This window comes from Phalacrocorax carbo, chromosome 4 (assembly GCF_963921805.1).
Source record: "Phalacrocorax carbo chromosome 4, bPhaCar2.1, whole genome shotgun sequence".
Classification (NCBI taxonomy): Eukaryota; Metazoa; Chordata; class Aves; order Suliformes; family Phalacrocoracidae; genus Phalacrocorax; species Phalacrocorax carbo.
In genome coordinates, this window is record NC_087516.1 from 41,535,635 (window position 1) to 41,558,500 (window position 22,866).

The 22,866-nt window shown below is 39.2% G+C and overlaps 1 protein-coding gene across 2 annotated transcripts in view; it reads right to left on the bottom strand.

Annotated features, from left to right (window-relative positions):
• The window catches only part of GALNTL6 (polypeptide N-acetylgalactosaminyltransferase like 6), a 497,632-nt gene that overhangs the window by 48,073 nt on the left and 426,693 nt on the right, over nt 1-22,866 (bottom strand). For both annotated transcript variants that reach the window (XM_064449716.1, XM_064449717.1), the window contains exons 7-8: nt 10,065-10,182; nt 112-219 (exon numbers count right to left, since the gene is read on the bottom strand). In XM_064449716.1, coding sequence (XP_064305786.1) covers nt 112-219; nt 10,065-10,182 — 226 coding nt within the window. The remainder of the gene's footprint in view (nt 1-111; nt 220-10,064; nt 10,183-22,866) is intronic.

Below are 22,866 nucleotides of genomic sequence, written 5' to 3' on the forward strand. Positions count from 1 at the left end.
AATAAAGAAACATTCATTTTCCATTTTAATGGTTTACTGGAAGCTAGTTCACAGGGAATTAAGAGACTGATGATGAACAAAAATGAAAAACAGCAAGACCCAATTACTCACCCGTGCTAGGCTGGTTCCAGAAGGAACTTTATATGGGACGTATTTCCTGTAGATATGCCCAACTCGAGAACATGGAACGTCAAACATGCCACCTCCGCACATCCACACCTGGAAAGAGGACACAAAGCAAAGGAAAGAATGATTCCTGGAAACAAATGGGGCAAAGGTGGCATTTTAAGTAATGGGTATGTGAAATCGGCACATTGTTCTGTGCTGACAGAACTGCACAGTCACAGTGGTGGCCTTCTCGGCATGCTGATAGCTGGGATCTGGTAATATGGCAGACTTTTCTACCCGAATCTCACTGTGCAAAAGCAGAGTATGTTCAAAATAAAATCATTAAACATATTTAGAATACATACCAATGATCATCCTGCAACACAACCAAGATATTATTGTGTCTGTTGTTTAAAACATACAGGACCAAAATTTCACAAGAAGTTTATGTGAGTAAAGCAAGCCATCAATTGGAAGTAAAAACCATTTTTTTTTCCAAAATACCTGGCTTTCTTTTTTTGAATAGTGAATACAAAGCTTAAATACTAAGATACTCTTAATTTTGTAAAGGAAAAGGAACAAAAATTAATTTCGTTCTGCTCAAATGTGCGTAGGCAGAGACGAAAGATCATGCCACTACATTTCATCAATAATGCTTTAATACTGAAACAGATGGAACCATCTGGAGTACACAGGTTTGATGCTTCAGGTCTGACCTACCAAAACTCAGTCAAAATTGACAGGAGCTGCAAGTACTTCATGCCTCTCAAATCAAACTGCATCCTGATGGGCAGCAAGTAAGGAATTCTTCACAATTCTTCAGATAGCATGACCAGGTTTTCCCAAGTGTATGTGAGAGCACGGCTGCGTGCCACGCCTGAGGAACTATGGCAATCATGTCAGTAACACCTAAGGGCATGATTTTCTACGCTTTGGCAATACAGAGCCACTGAACTCCAACATGGCTATCAGACGAGTTACGGAGCACACTGACAACATTCACAACTTTCTGGTTTCAAAAATGGCAATTTGACTTTGCAAATCATGGAAATGCAAAACAACAACAAAACCACCCTCCAGAATTCCCAAGCAGAACTCGGTAAGTATCCTAAAACCAACCACTCAGCAAGAGTTTAAAATTGATTTAGAGTGAAAACATTGGTATTATAAAAATTATTTCCTAATCCTTGTAAAACAATTTTTTTGTTCCCCAACAAGTATTAGAACAGAATGGGTATTATTCCAGGTAAGGGACACTTGTGGCCTCATCTTTCAGCTTTTGGACTGAAAACAAAAGAAACCCCAACCCCCTCCCACCCCACTCAATTTAAAAGAAAACCACACCAAAGCTGAGAAAGAGAAATGGCTTGTCCTTTCCATACTTCTTTATGTGGACCTACATAAAGATGCTTCATGAAACATCTCGATGAATCCGGATGAGAATTTAGGTCCTTGCATTATGTACCTGAAGGAATTTTATCTGTCTTTGATGCACTCTGGAGCAAAATGGCTTGAAATAAACTTGCAACTGAGGCTAAAGCAGAGCAAAACATAGGCAACTGAAAGTTTCACAAACAATTTCTATACGAAAGGAATTAATCCAGAAGTTTATATGCTCTGAATTAAAAGAACAGTAATCAGAGCCTTAGAAAACCCAAGATATTGGAAAATCTGATGTGATCACAAATACTTGACATTCTGCATGAATTCTGCAGAGAAGAATGCGCGTCTCTGCACTTTTTTACCATACATTTCTCATTCTGTCTTTTTTGTCCTGCCCACCAGCTGGCTGTAGCTACTGGCTCTTTGAAATCACAGGAAAACAAAATGATTAATTCCATTCATTTAAAACAACAGTGAAAATGGGCAAGAGTTTGGCCTCTTTTGCTGTGCTTGCCTGTTTGTGTTAGAGTGGGAATATCTGCTCGGTCCTGGCAGTGCGGCTGTGAGCTTGGGACTCAATTTTAATAATCTGAATGTGCAGATGCTAAATGCTGCAATATGGGATAACTTGGTGCTGGAATGTGACTTAAAGCACTTGCTGAAGGTAGCACGCTGGAATCTAGCCCCTGAGACTGAACGTGCTATTCCTACCGTGAACAGGGAAAACAGGGGATTTAGAGTCAAGGCTTGAGTTGCAAAGTGATTTAGGAAGCTGCTTCTTATGGGTCATTTGTCTATTAGCCCTTACAGTCCCTTAGCTGTTAGCTACGGCATCCAGCTGACACCTGGTAATGAAATGTTCAAGGATTTATACCACAGTACAGGATAAACTGATGTACGCTAGTGTAAATGGTTAAGTAAGGTTTGAAACCATTGAAGGTGGGGCAAAATGACATGTTTGCCTTTGTCCTGAAATTCCACAGACACGTGGGTGCCGTCGGGTACAACTGAGAGCTACTTGGGAAGCTGCTACTTACCACCTCCCAACACAACTAATTCTTAACTAAGGCACAGGACTTCTGGGTAGGTGCTTCTCTGGCGCATGCTAGCTTCTCAGAAAAGGAGAGAAATTTTTGCAGGTTAGCGGCACAGGGCAGCTGGCCTGGGCATCACTCTGCTGAAGCACGTATGTTGACAGAATCAAGAGTATTTCAGTCCCTGTTTCTGTGGTGAGGATATCCCATCTGGTCTCCTAGTGAGCACAGTCCTCCTCAGGGAGGAAAATTACAGGTAGGTTGGAAATGGAGACCCAAATGAGTGCTTCTCCTCCGTACCAAAATAGCTCACTCCAGCCCAGAGCAGTCTTGCTATGCCATGTAGACATGCTCATTATTTCCTTTTCAAAAACATTTAGTAAAATTTGCTTCTTAAAGAAAATCTTGAAACCCTCACCTGTTTAATCGCATGTCACCCAATTCACTGAAAAACATGTTCATAAACATATTCAAAATCATAAAAATGGTAACATTAAAATAAGGTGGGAAGTATCACCATTTAAAAAAAAGTTATTCACCTTTCTGCCAATACTTTGTATGTCATTTGTTTAGCAGAAGTCTCCTCTCTGTGGCTGTCTTCAAACACCCAGTACACCAATGAAAATGCAGACCCATATTTACTATTTGTTCTTGCTTTTTAAATTAAGGTGTTATTTCAAAGGATAGACAAGATATTACAGTGATTAATCAAGGTTTCTTAGCCTTTGAAGACTGGACAGCGTAGCAATTTGACTCAGAGGAAGGTCAGCCACAGAACGAATTTAAGACACGAAAGCAGAAATACTTATAGGCCAGCATTACTTTAACTCAGACAATGAGAGCTGAAGCAGACACATATTGCATTTCCTCTAAAGCAGTAGAATATCAGTAAAAGAAATATGAAAAGAAAAGGAGAAAAGGAATTAGAAAAAACCTGTCAGATATGCTGAGGCAATAACAAGTGGGAGGAAATAACGCTTTGTGTTAGGCTTATATTTGATAGCTATAAAACTTGAAAATGCTGTGCTGCACCTGCGGTGTGCTGTGCAGGGTAATTGAAATGAATCTTGGGCTGCCTTGAAGGACATTTAGCAGCTGCTCCTGTTTATCTTTCAGCTTCAGAATGATTTTAAAAGCATTTTTTATATTTTCCTGGGAAGATCAATTCTGGCAACTTTGTCTTCAAAATGTGCATTTTTATGTCACCTGCGCTAAATGCAAGAAATTGGAGAATGACATCTGTGTTAAATATTACAGACCTCCAGTGTACCATGAAAGGAATTCAGGTGGTGTGGGACATTTTGTGAAGTGGTATCACAACACCGATGCCTCCCTGTTTGTCTAAGGAGCAAGCAATGAAACTCTCGAGATAGCTCACATCTCCTTCTTACAAAAGCAATGAATCTGGTCTGCAGCTGAGGTATAAAAACCAAAGACAAAATGAAACCAATGCAATTTCAGCTTGGAAAGATCAAAAGAAGAGTAGTTTATGTGTCAACTACATACTATATCACAATTTATCTTTATACAGCTCCTTCCAACAGAATGTTGCAAAACACTTTATAGGGATGGTTGAAAGCAAACTGCAAGCATTAGCACAAGCTTTAAAAGAGATTAAGCTGTGCTTATGTGGCTTTGTTCCTGACTGGAGCTTAGATGTCACAGATGCATTTTTTGGCTCTGTTCTACAGCTCTTGTGGGACTTTGGGTGAATCACCCTCTTCTCACATCACTACTTTGTCTTTAAAATTGAATTCTGCTTGCTCTTGTGGGTTCCCCCTCCCCCCGCCCTTTCTACGTAGATTATGAGTGATCCAGCCTGGGGACTATCTGGAAAATGTAAATACTGCGCACGCGAGAATGAGACTCCAATCCATATGCTACACTGTAATCATAATTACTGCAGTAAGAGGCTCATGATTTTTGAGCAGTGGAGGATGTGTTGTTGTGGAACAGGAACATAAACATACAGCAAATTATGTAAAAGATTGAAGGGGGACTAAATGGATTTTGGATCGGTCTTCAAAACTAATTAAGAAATATACTACTGCTGAGAGTCAGTAACAAGACAGACAACAGCGAGAGGCACTGAAATGGATGGAAAAACCAAACAAACAGTAAACTGGTGGAAGAGGAATATAAAGTATTCAATGCAAAGCTGTCAGCATGGTGCTCTGAGCATTGTGCAAGAAGTACAGACTACAAAGAGGAGAAATTTATTACCACAACGGGGCTGAAAAAGTTGTAGAAAATAAGTATATAAAAACTTTATGGGATTTTTCAGTCACTTGTCCTGAAATATAAGCCAAAAGAACAGATTTAGCAGTTGCAGAAAAGGAGAAAGAATACTTTCCTGTGAACTTTTCCATGTAGTGAGAATGTTCAGCTAAATGCAAGAAAAAATTGAAAAATAGGGTCACTGACTGCAAATCTGCAGTCAATGGGTTCACAAACAGCAAAACCATTTACTTGCGGTGCAGTGGGATTTCCTGTCAGATTTTAAAACTGTACCGTGTAAACTGGGAACTGACTGTGGATATTTCAACGATACTCACTGGCACCTCTAAAATATTAAGAAAAGTGGCAATAGTCCATGTTTGTCAGTTCTTCATGTAGATTTCAACTGCAGTGACAAGTGATGATGCTCCCCCACTCCCCATCTCCTGCCAAGGTTGCCAGCAGCGGAGGGAATTAATGATGATGATGATAATGGTGATAAAGAAAGGGATTAATGGACTTGAGGGTGAGGGTTGGAAAAGAGGGATGAAGAGAATCTGGAAGATGTGTTGGCATGGATAAGGATAAAAGAACTCTAGATATAGCTAGGGTAGCACCATTGGCATTTTTGTTAAAGAATGATTTACGATGCCTAAGGAACATCCAGCATAAAGGATCTTCAGCAAACATAGGAAATGAGTATCTTTCACTGCTCTATACTTTGGACATTACTAGGTAAACTGTGCATTTCTAACAGATTTAAATTTAGGATTTCCTAAATAGTAGCTTTCCTGGTTATTGAGAAGAGACACTCTTAATCAGGTCAGTTCTAGCGCTTCACCGGCTATCGCAAATCTAGCACACGCTGAACAGTATCATTAGCAAGGTATCACACATCTTTTTAATAAAAAAAATTGATCCCAAGGTTATGCTGCCAAAAAAATTTAAATGCTGCACATTTATTTCTTATATAAAAATTAATCTAAGAAACTATTTAACGAAGACGACATATTTTGAGATGGGTTGTGGCTGCCTTACCACCCACTGAATGTGCATGCGTGTGCTCTGATTTGGAAGCAGCATTTAATCAGCATGGCACCCAGTGCTACACTTGCTGTTGTCCTCTGCAGCAACGTTTCTAAGCAAGAAAAGAACAAAAGGGAAATATATTGCGTTTTGTAGTAAAGGAAATAAAGGTCAAGCAAATTTTTAGGCAGCAGCTTTTTTTTTTTAAATTTTTTTTTAACCTGTCTCTTTATGTTCCTGACAAATCAGCACCTGGAGTAGTCATGCCTGAAGTTTAAGGAATTTTCCTTTCCTGCTATGGCACAATTCCAAATGTCACAGAAACATTATAAAGCATACTGTATTTTGGAGAAACTTATTGAATTATGCTGCAGTAAATTTAGGATCACTGCAGACTCTCTGTAGTATCTTTCTTTTTCCATCGAACACCCTTTCCCCCCAAACACACACAAACATATATTTTTGCTCACACCACCCACCTTCTGTCCCTGTACAATGAGATAATGCAGCCTCCCTCCCAGAAAGAGACTTTTGGTCAGGGCTGTGCTCTGCACTGAAGCCGGGTGTCTGTCACCCCAGGTCACATCTAGTGAAACAGCCAGAGAGAAACATCAAAATCTACACACTTTCCCTCCAGGCTTCTCAGCCTGAGTACCTTTCCTAAATCTGGTTCAAGCTCTCCTTGTCAGGAACTGCTGCCTGACTCCCCAGGCAACCACTTGTCCTGCTAATCTAATTTTTAATCAGTCCTTGAACTCCGTCTCAGCATCTTGAACTCATAAAGCAATATGGCTTTGCTATTATTAGTGATTCCTTTGAGCTTGCATGATGGCCCTTGATCCAGCACCAGACTTTAATTCATTGCGTGTCTCGGGTTTGCAAAGCGCAGTAGAAGATTACAGGGAGCAGAGCAGTTGATATTAAGTTCATGATGAAGCAGCTAATAATTCCTTAAGTCAGAGGACTTAGACAAACTATTTTATTGAGTCTTGACTAGCACAGATCTAGCTATCATACTTTTCTGAAAGATCCAGTTTCTCTGACTCTCTAAGCCCACACTTTGCACTTGTGGCTTCCCACCTGCTGTGTAGCAAACACTCCTGTAACTTGAGTTGTGGAGGTGACTGTGGATATCCCTGGTACAGTAATGCAGAGGCTTTTGGTCAAGAAGATGCTTTTTCTTAATAGGACATCGATTATCAAGTGGCCTTTTCCCCTTGGCATGCAAATGTTTCTGTGTGGTGAAGTTTCATTCCAACATCTAGGAAATTTTTCTCCAAATAAAATTAGGCCAGAGAATATCAAACATATACTGTTTCTTAAACATGATTCCACATTTTTCACCAGTGAATTTGGACATAAAAACACGATATTTGACACACACATTTATCAAATATCTTCCTTAACATACCTGTAAGCTTACCTTTGCATCAAAACATTAGCGGTGCTAATTAGAGACATATGCCACAGCTTGTCTATTCTATAGTACCTGGACCTGCTGTTAAAATGCTAAGCAGAAGGTTTGTCGATTCACGGAGTTTAAAATGCATGACTGAGTAGAGGGCCAGAAACAATCTGTGAACACTCCTCACTCCAGCTCACAGAGCAGGGCAACCAGTTCAAGACAAAGCAGACACTGCTTCCTTTCAGGGAGCACATGACAGCTCTTGCTCTGGCATGTACCCCCTCATAATTACATCACTGCATTTGAATTAGCCACAAGAATCCCCAGTCTGACACTGGGAAGGTTGTGCCATCAGCATGGTCTTTGTTCACCGTAGCTAGATCGCTTATTTACAATTATACAGCATCTTTTGTACCAATGGATCTCAAAGTTAAAAACAAGATGATATATGAAAAACATAGAAGGAACACTGTGTCTCTCACTAAGGTTAAAGATCAGCCTGAAACAGTCCTTCGAATACAAACTTCCCACAATTAGGAGATATTTCGGATCAGCTGCTTTTTACAACTTTTTAATGAAAACCAGTCATGTTTTTACAAAATAGTAAGAATTAATGGAGTCAAAGGAGAAATGAGTGAGAACAGCTAAATGTCTGGCAGTTAGACATGTTATTGAGGCAGGATACTCTAAGTAGTTATCTTCCAAGCAAAATACCATTAACGTGAGACATGGCATCACCAAGGGGTACCCATCCTACAACACTTCCTCAGGTGCCACAGACATGGACACTCTAAGGAAAGGTAAGATGTAGTTTCGGACCCACTCAAGCAGCTGAGGAAACTGAACCAGGCTGGTCATCTGGCTTTTTCATTGACTTTGTGAATAACAACAGAGATGGCAAGTCAACCATCTTCCCAAGTTTTGTGAATAAAGCCAGTAAATTAAACTTTCTGGCTAACTTGTCTTCCTTTAGATAAGTTTTAAGATGACTGAATCTATAGCTACAGTAGAAACTGTTAAAGCAGGAACCTTTCCCAAGCTGATGTTGGTGATTCTGATATAATAAAACCCAGTCCTTTCTGATTTTCCCTCCCGCCTCCATGATTTTTTCTCCCATTTTTTATCATTCCAAACAAAACAGCAGCCTTCTTTTTAAAACTTACATCTGTTAAATTCTTCCAATAGAAAGTTGTTCCTATTTGGCAATAATTTCTAAAGCGTACTTCTTTCTTCTTTTAACACTAATAAGAAAGGACTGGGACCCTAAGGTCAGTACATACTAATGAGATGAATGAGGTTGCCTGAAATGAGACCCAGCGTGACACAGCTGCCTCCAAAAAAACTATCTCTTGAGCAAAACACACTGGGACAACCTAGTATCTCAATTTCTAGTGTTGTTACCATGGTTTCTGTACAAAGACTGGAGAGCATTACAAGTATATTCTTTGTGATGATGAATAAAAAGAATATTTGAAATAGGATAATAAAGTCTTGGGTGACCTGTCAAAGAACATTGCGACAGCTACTAGTGACTACTTACATTTGCCTCTGAAATGACCTAAATGGACAGAAGGTAAATCAATATATTCTAAATACACTGCCTGGCTATTGGATTTCCTCTGCCTTCTTGTTTTATTTTGCTAGGGTATAAAAATTATTTGGAGAAACATGAGAGTAACACAGTTAATACAAACCATTTTAATGTTCTTCATAACTCCTGTAAAGACAGCCTGGCAGTCTACAGTTGGATCACGCTGTACGTTTCATTCAACAGAATGGCCTCAGCTCTCTTGTTTTAATCACTGTTGAAACTCAGATGCAGCAAGATGTATGATATTAGTCATGGCTGCCATACTAAATTTATTTACTGAGCTGTACACTGTTGGAGTTTGGAGGTAGGTTAGAAAGACCCTGAAGCTAAGTGTGAATTCTAATTTCAGATCCAAGCTTTATCCAAATATACTTGACTCAATTCATCTGTGTCAAGAAATTCTATCAGGACATTGAAAATCTTTGCACATAGAGTTCTTACGTCTTTGGGCATACTGGAACATAATAAACTTAATTTTCAAAATTAGACATGTTAGTCCTCATCAAACTAATGCAAATACCTATTTTACCTGTGGAACGTAACAAGACTTCCAGCTCAACATATAAAAGCTGAGTACACGTGTTGACATAAAGGATATACCATGACTGGTTGTACATAACCTGAGCACTTGAAAACTCCCCATGTTTTTCATCATTACAGTTATTCAAATACAATTAAAAATCATCTGATTTTGAAAATTTGGCCAGTAGATAACAGCTCCTAGCAGTTGAGCTGATCTAGTGATTCACTGCTGCCGAAAGGGATGGTTCTTCCTACAACTTTCTTTTTCCATTTCGATTCATTTCCCTGAGCTGACTCCAGGGAATCCTACCCCCTGAGACAATTAAACTTGTTGACCTGGGCAGAAAATGATGCAATTACCTTTTTTTCTGGGTTAGTTCTCTATTGGCTTACTGAGCTGAGCTCAATACTTGAGCATGAAACAAATGCAGCACCTGAGAGAAGATAAGTGGAGAAGATTTGACGAAAGGGACAAGGTAGAACTTTGTTGTTTGATGGTGGTAAGCCACCAGATTTTCAGAGAGAACTACACTCCGTGTTACTTTTGTATGGCTTCTAGAGCATATATTTATGGCATAGTTTTCTGTGAAATTAGTGGAAATTCCTAAAGGAAAAAAGTACTATTGTACTAAATTAATTTTAGTTAAAAGACAAAAGTCAGTATGAATGAAAGCATCATGATCACAAAGCGTATGAGCAATGAAAATCCAGAGGTGTAAGACTGAGTCTTGTACCAAACAAGTAAGGAAGCATCATATAAGGTGACTTGACGACTTACCTTAAAGGAGATTTCATACTGCTCTCCTCCCCATATTTCTAATCCTGGATCATAGCCTCCCAGCTCCCAAAACCATTTCCGGTTAACGGCAAATAGACCTCCAGCCATTACAGGAGACCTGAAGGATGAATAAAACAAACTGTGAATGACAGAAAGCATCATGCCATGCTTAAAAACTGAGAAGATTGGCAATGTACGTGGACAAGCAATACTGAAGATGTTTGGACCATGTGTCTCTGTGTGTGTTTGTGTGAATGTAGGTGGACTGCCTTCCACAATTGCAAAGCTATGGAAGGCATAGACAACGGGTACTGTAAAGAAAAAACATTCACCTTTATTCACCTCAAAACGGACTCTAGATCAGAAATAGGCAATGTGATAGACATGTAAATAGGTATAGAGCATGGTAGACAGTCAAGCAGAAACTCTTTTTAAAAAACAAAACCAAAAACAAAATCCACAACAAATTCTGTTCATTACTAAGTAAACCCATATAACATAAAAAGAAAAGGACTCCGGAAACCTGCCAAAGTGTTTAATGTAGTCTCAGTATTCCACGTGGAATAACTTGCATTTGAAGATTAGCAAAACTTTTCAATTCGTTTCAGTCTCATAGGTGCTGACTAGAGAAAGGCAGAAAGGTGACAGTGGATGGGTACAGAGCTGCTGTTGGGAATCAAACATCTGCTTTTCTACAGAAATTTGAGAATTTAGGGCTCCTAAACCTTGTCTCCAGTGGTAATTTAACTCATAGGCAAATAATTTCCCATGTTTCCATTTTTTCCATGAATAAACATAGGGAGTTTACTTGAATTAACAGCCTTTTCCACAGACAATATAGAAAACAAATGAGATATTTAAAGTTAGTGTTAGAGAATAATAATGAAAAGTGCATTTTAAATTTATAAGCAGGAATTTTGTACTGGAAACTAAGCATTAAAAAAAAAGAAACAACCAAGACGGCCATGTTTCTAATGCAGCAAATACACTGACAGCTCTCAGGAATTAAATGTTGCTCACGGATTCCTTGAAGTTGTGGTGGAAGGAGGGTAAAAGGGGTTTACCCTGAACACCAAGGAGACAACAGGCTGAAGAAAGTCCAATCCAACTGTTCAATTCAATCAATGCAGGTCAACACTCACACAATGAGTTTTAGAGCAAGAGGCTAGAAGGAACACATTCCTGCTGACAGCTGATCAGCAAGGGACAAAGACACGTAACTCTCCCTATGTAGAAGAGACCTGGACGGCTTCCAGGCTGTACTTCCTTATCAGAGGATAGACGTGAAACTGGATCCTATGCCATGTGCTTTGTAACACTGCAGCCCCTGAGGAATGTTATCCCATCTAGGGGTGTTTTTATTCTGAATTACTATTGGTGGTTTGTTTGGGGCTATGGAAGCAGATGGTACCATCCCAGAAGAACTGGCTGGAAAATAAAAACTTCACCCTTTGCCACTAATTTAGGATTTGGCAGTGAACTCAGGACTGGTAGGTATCACAGGAATACAGGCTTAGGTTAGAAGTTTATTAAAGAGGACAACAAGTTAATGGAACAACATTCTGCCATATTTGCTCTTCCTTAACACTTTTTATATTGCTATCTTTTATCCAAGCCAGTAGAGAAGATAAAAGAGCAAGCAGACTGCTTGCTGCCACCATTAGGATGCCAGCAAATCCCCACACGCATGAATATGAGAAAATGATCCTCTCATCTGCATTCATGATAATGAAAAACATTACAGATATTTTACCTTTCACTTCTGTAAGATAGTTTTAAAAAAATATATATTCTTAGATTATATCTTATACTAAACTACCCGTTTTCATGACTAGGGAGCTCTGTTTTTAACAGACTAATTCTATTTTCCTTTAGAGATTATATTTTTAAAAGCAAATAGGAGCTTTGTGGAACAAAGCTGCAATATTCTAACCAGCAAGGCCGTGCAAGGTAACATACACTGAGTGCTAATACTTTTTTACTTTTATTGACATTTCATACCTCAAATGTTGACTGTTCTTTCCACGTATGAATAAATTCAATGGAGATTTTATTAGAAACCTTCCCCTGGGGATTCTGACTACTCCAATACATTTTCAATTCCTACCAAAGTAAATCTAATTACAACATGCCCTTCGTGACTTCAGGTTCTAAATAATCAAAACACAATATCCTTTTATAAAGATGGACTTGCATGGCGAATACTTATAACTAAATCTTTACTGGCAGGAGAAATGAAGTCCCAGAAATCACTGGGGAAATGCAGGTTTTCTCTGATTCTCTTAGGTACAATATCTTTCCTGAGCATTTCTTTTGACACAGTGCAGGGCCTGTGAAAAAGACAATCCCTGCAAGTGAATATGATGGAAGATGAAAAAAATCGGATACTTCAAATTGCAAAATAATTGGCAGATACTTATAAATGAGACTTCATAACTGATATGTAGACTTTTTCAAGTGGTAATACCGAGTAAGGAAACCCTTTGTTACTTAGATGCTAGTTCATGATAGTTCAGAACATTTATTACAATTAGCAAAACTACCAAACAATGACTGGAACAGCAGCAAAATCATGTTTCCTGCACTTACTTTAAAAAGGAAAAAAAAAAATAAAATTGCATGTATTGTTGCTCCATTTCTTTTTTTTTTTTATTCCACAACATGTTCTGACATTTGTTGCTTTGCTGAAGGAGTGATGGACAAGACAAACAAGATGGCTTTTTGGTTTTCATTGGAGTGGGATAAGCAATAAACTGTAAACCTGACTGCTTGGCACCAAATACGTATCCCACTCCATGCCACAAGCAGCTGCTGCTGAACAGGCCTTAAATTGTCTCCAAAATATGAAGTCAAGAGTCCAGTCCTACAATCATGACTGATAGGAGAAGTCCTTTTGAAGTCAGTAGGACCACTCACAGAGATAAGAACTGCCCTGACCCCAAAGGAGAATTAATCTCTTGCTTAATGGCTTCCATATAGAAATGTCAAGTGCAAAGCTGTGTGTGTAGAAATAATTTTTCAGGAAATGTCCTACTCAGACACTTAAACAATCAAACTTGAGTTACTGTAGCATAATATGATGTAATTACTATGCAAAGCTGTAAAATAGTCAAAAACCTACACGCACAGAGACTCTCAAAATATCAGAAAAGCTGGAAAGGCTAAGGTTGCTAAACTTAAAAATAGTTATAAAAACCTTCCACATAAAAAGCACTGCACAGACTCACTGACTATACCTAGAAGAACAATATTGCAAGTAAAAGTCATCTGATTCAAAAATGGCCCAAGAGGCCACAGATTCCTGTGCTGAGACCCCACAACAACACAATTTTGTAGCTCCTCATAACTTACATGCAGAGGAAGGAAAGAGATCATCTATGCATTTTCAAGGTAGGAGAAAGAATGCACAGAGTTGAAAGGAGTGTGACATCACTTGCATTAGAAATGAATGTGGTACATTGCAAACAAATGGACTGCATAGCAGGATTGGGAATCATTATATTGCAGAAGTGATATATATGGTGTACCTAAAGGATTCATGAAGATGTGAAAAGGAAAGAGGGGCTTTGCCAGCATGCAGAAAGACATTCAGGAAGGCACCTCTGCTAGATGATGTGTGCAGTAGGTACGCTGATGCTGAGACCGGAAGATGCCCAATGACACATCTATTTATCGTCTTATATCAGTAGGTGAACATAGGTTTGCATGATCTATTATTCAACATAAAGAAAATATTGCACTGTGCATTGATCACTGTTGAATTCAGATGCTGCTGCTGCGTACTGGGGCACACTTTGGAAAAGCTGATAGGGATCACCTGCCTGGAACAGCTGAAATTTAGTCATTATAATCATATCCAGCGAATGGCATATTGCACTATACATCTCTCTGTATAATCCAGGCTGATTAAAGGCTCTGTGCTGAACTACTGAACAGAAACAGATGAATGCCAAAAGGATGTGCCCAACTCACACAGGATATGTTAGACAAACTGACCTTCAGTGCCAAACCGACTGGCACGCAGTACAAAAACTGGAGTAAATGTCAGCCCGCATCAGGAGTCAGCACTGGGTCCTGTTGACCTTCTGGAGTCACGGATGTGACAGATGAGGAGGAAGGGGGCCGTGTTGCTACTGGCACAGTGACAGTCCCAGGAATGGCTGGTGATCTGCTGAGTGCAGCTTTGAGCTGGGCTTGTGCACTTTTTACAGTGAACTTCAATGTCTTGTCAATCAAGGAGCGTGCCCCTGCACCCTAATGATATCGCATGAAGGCACCTCAGAAGAGTGAATATATTCAAATACCTTGTTTCGGTGATTACTGCTCCTGGTGCTCTCTGCAGTGACTCCTGATACTGCACCAAAGCTTCTTAAGCAAACGGCAGAAGCTGACACTAATCCTAGATAATAAAAGGTTCTAATAAAACCAAAAATTTAAAGCTATGTGTGTGCAATGTTAGAGGCAGACTCGATCACTCACAAGAAGTGAAGTGAATGCAGAAATAAAAGAAAGTGAAATTAAGATGAGTTGATCAAATGGCAAGGAAATTATAGAGATTAATAAACTAAATGACAAAAATATGAAATTAAAGGTTGCTCCAGCTAAAGATAAATTGAGGGACAGATTCTATACTGTGTATAGAAAAAGATGTTGATGTAGCTGGAATGAATATGGATCAGACTTACTGATTTTTTTCATGAAGTAAAATAAAAAGCTGAAACTTTTATATACTTAACTCTTTAACCAAATATATTTTAAAATGTATTTTTAAATGTACGGACTTTTTTACGTTTAATATTTCTGTAAGACACTGTGTTCTTTTATCTTGTATCCATTCTAACAACATGAGTAATCTCCATGTTTATAAAATCATAAAAAAAAATTTCAAAAGTAAAACCTGTGTCTGTGACATTAGCCTATGGGATTTACTCGTTCTTTTTTTCCTCAAGAACAAGTGTCCAATCTTCTGAACAACTCTTCCCCCTGACGAATTTGTGCCCCTGTCTGTACCAAATGATCACACAGGTTTTGCAAATCCCTGCATTCCTGATGTCCACATCATTATCTCCTTAGAGTGTCTAGAAACAGGATCTTAAATATATGGCAGATCAACTAAGGAAAGGGTCTGTCTTAAAGTTGATTTTCGCCCCATAAAAACTGCCTCCACCCCAGCAGTTAATTCATTGTACCTTCAAGACTGTCACCACAATATGCTGTAAATTGCCAGCTGATTTTTTTCCTCTGTTAATGTATGTGACTCAGATGTTCTAGTTATTTATGGTAAGGTACCCCAGCAATTTTCACAAAGCAAACTGAAGCTACTCACACAAGTTCTAATTGTGCAGACTCCTTCTATATATCCACTGGGTTTCAGCAATCTGTATTCTCTTATTAAACTGTTGTATGATTTTATTGTCACTCTTAAGCAGTTAGGATATTCTCATGTTAATTTATCTTTGCTATATCTTTCTAATGAGTTGTTTGTAAAATCCATATGTTGATAGATTTAATATAGATGCACACTGTTTCCATCTTACCTACATCAATAAATACCTGTGTATAAGCATGCATGTTTCATACATATCTGCTCATTGGCATCCAGTAACCTATTTCACAAGTGATAATTAAATTGTTAGATATCTGTCCTTTAAGAAGCATAGAGTTAAAATTTCACCCATATTTATTTCTGCGCTAAATGTTCTCTTGTTTTTATTTTCCCCAAAACAATCTCTAAAATAGTCTAAAAGAGCACTTACACATAGGCTAGCACAAACTGACTAACTTTGCAATGATACATATCTTTTTTTTTTAAGCAGTTCCATTCAAATTCTAGTCAATGTTGACAAGGAAATCGTTCCCTTTTCCAGAGCAGAGCTATAACCAGATTTAGCAGATTTCCACTATGTTTTAACTTAAAGTAACATCTTTCCTGGACAACTCAAACCTGTGAAATGCCAGTGTGGCAGAAGAGTGTATGTACCCAACAGTACCCACTAGTGATAGCAGCTGCTTGTGACAGGCTGTGACAGTCACACAAGCTTTTCCCGACTCTGCTACTTCCCAGTGCAGAAGGCCCTATTATGCAGGATGGAGATCAGAGCTAATTTACTTTGACTTGTACTTTTGTAGCCTGCATCTCCACATAATCAACAGTCTCTCTATTAAAACTGCAACGAGGCATCACTTTGATGCCAAAAGTGGAAAATTTTTCATGACCATCAGAATTCAAAAAGTTTTGACAGAAATTTGTATTTTTACCTAGTGACTGTTAGTTTCATGTTATGACCAGTTAGTTTCATTACATGAAACTTGTCTAAGTGGCATTATACATGTCTCACTCACTTGAAGTGTAAAAGGATATATTTTTAGCATTTAATCAAATATTCCTACAAGCATGAAAAAGAAAGAAAAAAAGCCTAGTTTTTATGGAACATATCAGTTCAAATCATCATTGTGCTGAAACAAGTAGCAGCCAAGTAGTAATACTTAAAATTAACTTCCAAGTCTCTATATAATTACATTTCATTTTTTGACTAGAGTTTTGTTTGGGAAATATTAAGATGAAATCCCATTCTTCCCCAATGGACTCTGAAAGTCAGCTGCAGAGAATCAGCTACAGAGGAAGCTCTGAAAGTGCTTAAAGTTCAGTTTATAAAAATTTGCACTGTGATTTCATCACTTGGCTCCTTTGCATATTTTGCATATTTTTCTTAGTACATTACTAAACTTCATTGAAAAATTCGCATTGTAAGAGAGTGATGAGCCCTATGTGGGTAATGATGCTAAGGCCCATTTAGCCTTCCCTCCCATATTTAGAAAATTAATGAAGCTGTAGAAAAGGTGAGTCACTTGGGTAGAGATAGAAGACTCTGAAAAGAAGGCTTCCCCTTCTCATAATTACCTCTCATAATCCAAGGGAAATCCAGCTGAATTATTGCTAAAGGAGATCTACAGGACTCAAACTAAGGAGGTGGGTCAGCAGAAATTATCGTCCTAAAGCTAAAAGGAAATGAAAGCTTCTGGAAACGTCCTACAGGCAAAGGTGTTCGGAAAGATAAAACTGAGGAGCAAAAGAACAGCTAGAATATTATGCTGCAAGTTGTACTAAAGAGACAAATCCAATACATGAGCAGTCTTACAAGACTGAGGTCTCAGTACCGTAAAAGCAAGGAAGGGGAGCTGAGAGCAGCACTTCGGCTGAGACACATTCATGTCATGAGCAAGTACGGATCTTGGATGTGCAGAGTTCAACTGCAGCAAAAAACCCTTCAGCCTATTAGCAGGAAGAGAGTAAGAACTGTTGGGGGAAAAAAACCCAACCTTGAAGCAAAACTGGACAGAACTCGGCCTATTTATAGTATCTTTTCATATCAATGGCTGTTATTTCTATTCAGGGTTGTCCCTTGAAAATATAATCTTTGAAAATTAAATGTAAAAATAAAGATCAATTAGATGCAAAATATTAACAGCTGTCCCTAAAATAGGAAATAACTTTATACCTCCTGGCTTTTGGTAAGCTTCAGTTTGAAGCATATCTAAAACTAAACACAAAAAAGATGTTTCCTTTTTTTAAAGGACATACTTTCTCAACTTGTCTAGATTCTCAACCATGCTAAATTCTGCATACAAAGGTGACCCTAAGGTCAGAATTCAAACAGATAAGTAGTGTTCTGCACAGCCTAAGAATTTCAGAAGTGGAGGAAGTCACCCTGCTCCTGGTTCTTAGGAAAATCCAATTATTTTGATTATGAAGGAAGGCACAATGAACCTCCTACGATCATCTTTTTCCTCTGGGTTATTATGAAACATGAGGCTGGAATTTTAAGGCAGTGCCAATACTCTAACCTGAATGTACATCTTACTTTTAAACAGGAAAAATCTGTTCAGGCTAACAAGGAAATGTGTGTCTATGGAAAGTAACACTTAGGTGAACGGACACATAATTTGAGATTAAACACCTATTTCCAAACAAGAAACAAGGCCAGAAGCCTATCTTTAGATTGTCCATCCTGGTTGCACAGTAACTCCATCACCACCTCCTGAACATTAGGGAATAACAACAGTTCATTAAATCCCATCACTGCCTCCAAGGGTGTTCTCTCAGAATATATGGGGGCAGTAGCTGAGCAGAATCACTATTCAATTACAATGCTACCTTCCCCTCCTTAGATGTAGAGGTGTACACCAGAGAATTATCCTCCTTTTCCAGTGCTTACTTTTGCTTTATTGATTTACTTAAGCCCAGTATAGTGTCATAAGCAAAGTTTAAACTGAAGGAGAAATTGTTAAATTTCATTAAAGATGATAAAGGATGCTTCTTAAAACATACCCACTGGCCCAAACATAAGCTCTTATTTCCAGAATAGTCCTTTAAATCGGACCGTGTCCTCCCAAGAGAGATTACGAGACAAATAATGATAACAAATCCAACAAGTTAGCAGTCTGCTGCTAAAGTTAGAGTTGATTCTGATTAAGTTATTCTGATTACTATAACTCTATAACTCTGATTTCTATACCTCTAAAACATTATGTACCTCTTCCAGACTGAAGTAGATTTAAAAGGCACCAAAGCCCAGAAAAATCACTTTGCACGTGATGTGTAAAAGTGACTTCACAACTGGGGATTACAAACTGCCCCAGAAGCAGCCTTTTTGCCGGGTCGCACCTTCCGACACAACCGTGCAAGCAGACCAAGCCAGGCGGCCCACAGAGCGCTCCAGCAGCACTGCTCGCCACCGTGTCCGCTCTGCGGGCAGGGCCAGCGGGGCCGGGTCCATCAGGCTTGCCTTGCCTCCTGTGCCATACGCGCTCCACAGGGGCTGGTAAAACAGCTTCTTCGATCTTTTTGTGAATGCCAGGTGAGGAAAAGAGGTCATTCTGATAACTGTACTACACGCTACTTTGTACCACCGTATGCATATTTGCAACAGTTGGGAAACCTTGAAAAAAGACCAAAAAACGGCAGTCAAATTACAATCACCACCACAAACTCCACACAAAAAACAGAAGCCTTTTTTTTTTTCTTCTAACTCTCCACAGTATTTCAGACTGAAGCTTTACTTGTGCAAGACCAAAGATTTAGGTGGGTAAATGTGAAGAATTACTACTGAAGCCCTGCAAGGAAATGGCACAGGAGTTTCAGTGAGTTTTCTTTTTTGTTCACCCACCTTTTACATGCGAGATCAGACTGAATAGTTAGTGAAGGCCATTTCCAGAACATTTCTGAGTTGGAAAGACTTTAAATAAGAGGAAGCATACTTACAGTAACTGGCTTCTGATTTTTTAGCAAAGTCTCTTAAAATACTACTGCCTAGCATGCTGATGGAGTCGGCTTTTCTTCAGGGTCCCACAAAATACCCCTAGTGACTCTGATTCAAGAAGACAGAGCCCTCACACTAGGCTAAGCGAATGAGACACACAGTTAATGTAATGGCCTGTGATCTGCCGTGGAGCTGAGGATGTGGATGCATATTATCCCTTTGATCAGTTCTTCACTAGTAGTCAGCAACTGCCCCCACTCTACCCTTATGCACAAACGCTGCTTCAAACGCAGGCAGGAGATGGGGACAAAAGGTAATTTTAATATTTCATTTATGTCTGTCTTTGGGGATTAATGCAGAAGCCTGACATGATTACATGCTGACAGGGAGGGAGACTGGAGCCTGTATAGCCATGCCATTGCTACAAAAAGCAGCTCATCCATTTGCCGGTGGTCAAAGATTTCAAGAACACTATCATTAAGTTTTAAGAAGGCAAAAAAAAATTATGCCTCAGGAGGCAAATGTACAGCCAAAGGTACCCTGGGATCCTGGAAATGTGCTCCTAGATGCATCACTGCTATTTATTAAAGCTCTATAATTTGCTCTGTTACCCTATTATGGAGGGTAATGGGGAGGCAGGCACTTAACTACAATGAAATTAGATTTCTCCTTGTCTGCACCAGAGGCACAACAATATTTTCTTGTAAAAACTGTGAAACAGTGAAAGCAGTTTTTCAAAAATGGAACTGACAGGAAAACACTGGAAAGCGTTTCACAATGAAGGTTGAAGGAGGAGAAAACTGATGAGGTTGCATTGTCCCACAACAGCATCTGCTTTTAATTTGATTTTGTAAAGATGGGCAGGCAGGGCTGAGGAAACCCAGGGAAATGAACCTTCCTGCTATATCACCATAGTAAATCACATTAAAAAAAAAAATCTGTTTGATAATAAAAATAAAATGAAAGTCTGGTCTAAGGATAGCTCTCCCCATTTGCATAAGCTCATTCACTCTGTACTAGAAGAGCATGGAAGTGTGCCTTAGCAATAATGAGCTAGAGAGAAAATATCTGCATTGTGATCTATGGGAGACTAATATTTTTTGAGATTTTCAACAGAAAGGCTGTCAGGAATTGCAGAAGATACACAATAGCTTATTTATTTCCTCAAAAAAGAGTTACGTCTAGAGTTTTGCTTTCAGAATTTGGATATGAACTGGTCGTTTTCAAAAATATACTACAGACAGTTTTCATTAACTGTTAGTAAAATGTTCTGATGGCAAGTTGCTGACTGCTGTTATGAATACTCACTTCTGTTAGAAACTCTTTCAGTTATGTGAATATTTTGATATGCAGCTGAGAGGAAAATGGTCTAGCCCAGCTGAAATATCACATTTTTATTTCATTCTAAATATAAGTGCATATTTACATAAGTGTCACAAGTACACTTATTGCACTATTTACTGATAAATGGTCACATCTAGAGGTGAAGCAATAGAAATCTGTATAGCTGAATACACGATTCTGCTTCCAACCAATATGCCTTGCAAACCTGCAGCTGGGTCTTTAGGTGGTTTAAGTGTATGAAGAATACATTGCCAGCGAAATTATGCTGTTGTACATGAACTCTGGACCTGACCTTGAAGGCAAAAAAGGATAATGAATTTGCCATAGAGTTCTGCTAATTTGTACAGGCTGTAGATAGAGCAAACCATTCTGAGCAAACTACACTGATCTCAGGAGCTGGAAGCAAGAATCCCTATGTAGTGTAACTGCTCACACACAGAAGAATACCTCATCCAGGGAGACAGCCAACCTCCCTGACCCTAGGAGTCGCACTCTAAAATTTTCATATAGCTGGAAGGTACAACATGTATTTCTGAGAACAGCACGCCGAAGGGGACCTCTGGGAGTAATTCAAAGGCAGGATAATGGCAGTCCCCCAGAAGTAAAGTTGCCTTGTGGGATAGGGCTGGACTGGGTACATGGCTGGCTTCTGGGTGACTCACTGATAAAGACTGCAGCTGCCTTGCAGGCTTTCTCCCTTCTGGATCCAGAGGCTTACACTGCCCAGCTACCCTTGTGCCAGCATTGTCCCACGGCCTGCCACGTGACAGCGCAAGGATCAGGACAGGTCACCCTAACCTATATGTATCTCTAATGAAAATACTGCAAGAAAAAATTGAGAACTGAAAACAGTAACATATAAGCACTGCAACTGCATTAACTCAAATCCCAAGACTCCTGTCTATACTTGCTTGCAGGAAATACTATTCTTTCACGTTTATCTAGACTAACAGTATATGGATAAAATAAATAGTATGGTTATTTTAAGAAACATCTGAAGAGTTGGAGAAATTTGGGGCCATCAGTAACCCCCAACTGATTTCCAAAAATTTGCTAGTGAAACCCCTATCACTTCAGAATTAAATTAGAAAGCACACAAAAGGCATATCAAATCCTGAACTGGCAGGAAGGTAAGCTGGACAGTAATAAGGACTCTTGCAACTGACCTATAAAGGCTTTATTGTCAAGAGTTAAAAAAAAAAAAAGAAAAATAAAAAAAGAGAGAAGATAAATATAAAAAGCAAATCCTTAACAAATAATCAGAATCATCTTTGTTAGAAATGGCAGCTACCAGCCCCAGTGAAACTGCGGTTTCATCTGATCTCCTCCATCATGGTCACATTCATCAGCATGAACAAATGGGCTTTATAGTGTCTAGATGGTTACTGACAGATAGCCTCATTAAATAGATGATATTCATAGAAGGAAATTGGTAATACTGTTAGCATTTTACAGACTACACAAAGAGTGCTCAGTGCTTCTGATCCAACAGGATTCTTAGCTCCTCATGGAAATAATTCAAGTGTGAAAAGGATTGTCAGTAGCTACTTTAAGGCCCTGAGTCCACACACTTTGAGGTTTATTTCCACTTTTCCCCAGCTTCCTGGCCTCAAATGCAGAAGCTGTCCTTGGAAGTGTGAACTGAATCTCAGTAAGAGATCAAGGTGCTGCTGTAACCCACACCCAGTGTCAGCATATAGACTGGCTTCACACCTCAAATCATCTGTTTTCCCCAAGGAATCAAACTGTTCCATCTGCCCAGAAACTTCTCACCATGAGACATCACTTTAGCTGTGCAGGCACTTACATCACCTCTGTACTGTTCAGCAATCTACCCTTAATCTTTGAGATTATCATCTGTTATTTAGTGGCAATAGCCAGGGTCAACACAGGTTATGCTAACTGAACAAAAGCTGCACGCTTCTGAAGGATGGAAGACCTCTGATGAGAGGACTGCTTGTGCCTACACTGCCACCGTAACCTCCTTTCTTTTTGATCTCTTGACCTGAGTCCCCTGACTACCCACTCCGGCCCCATTCTAGCTTGTCCCCCAACTCCCCTCAGGAAACTCCGCCAGCTCCCCTGGAAAGGGGCATCTCTCAGGGGATGCTTCTCTCTGTGGCTAGCACAAGCCAGGCAGCATGGCTCTCACCAGCAGGTTTGCCTCCCTCCACTTAGGGCAGTCCTTCCTTTACTTT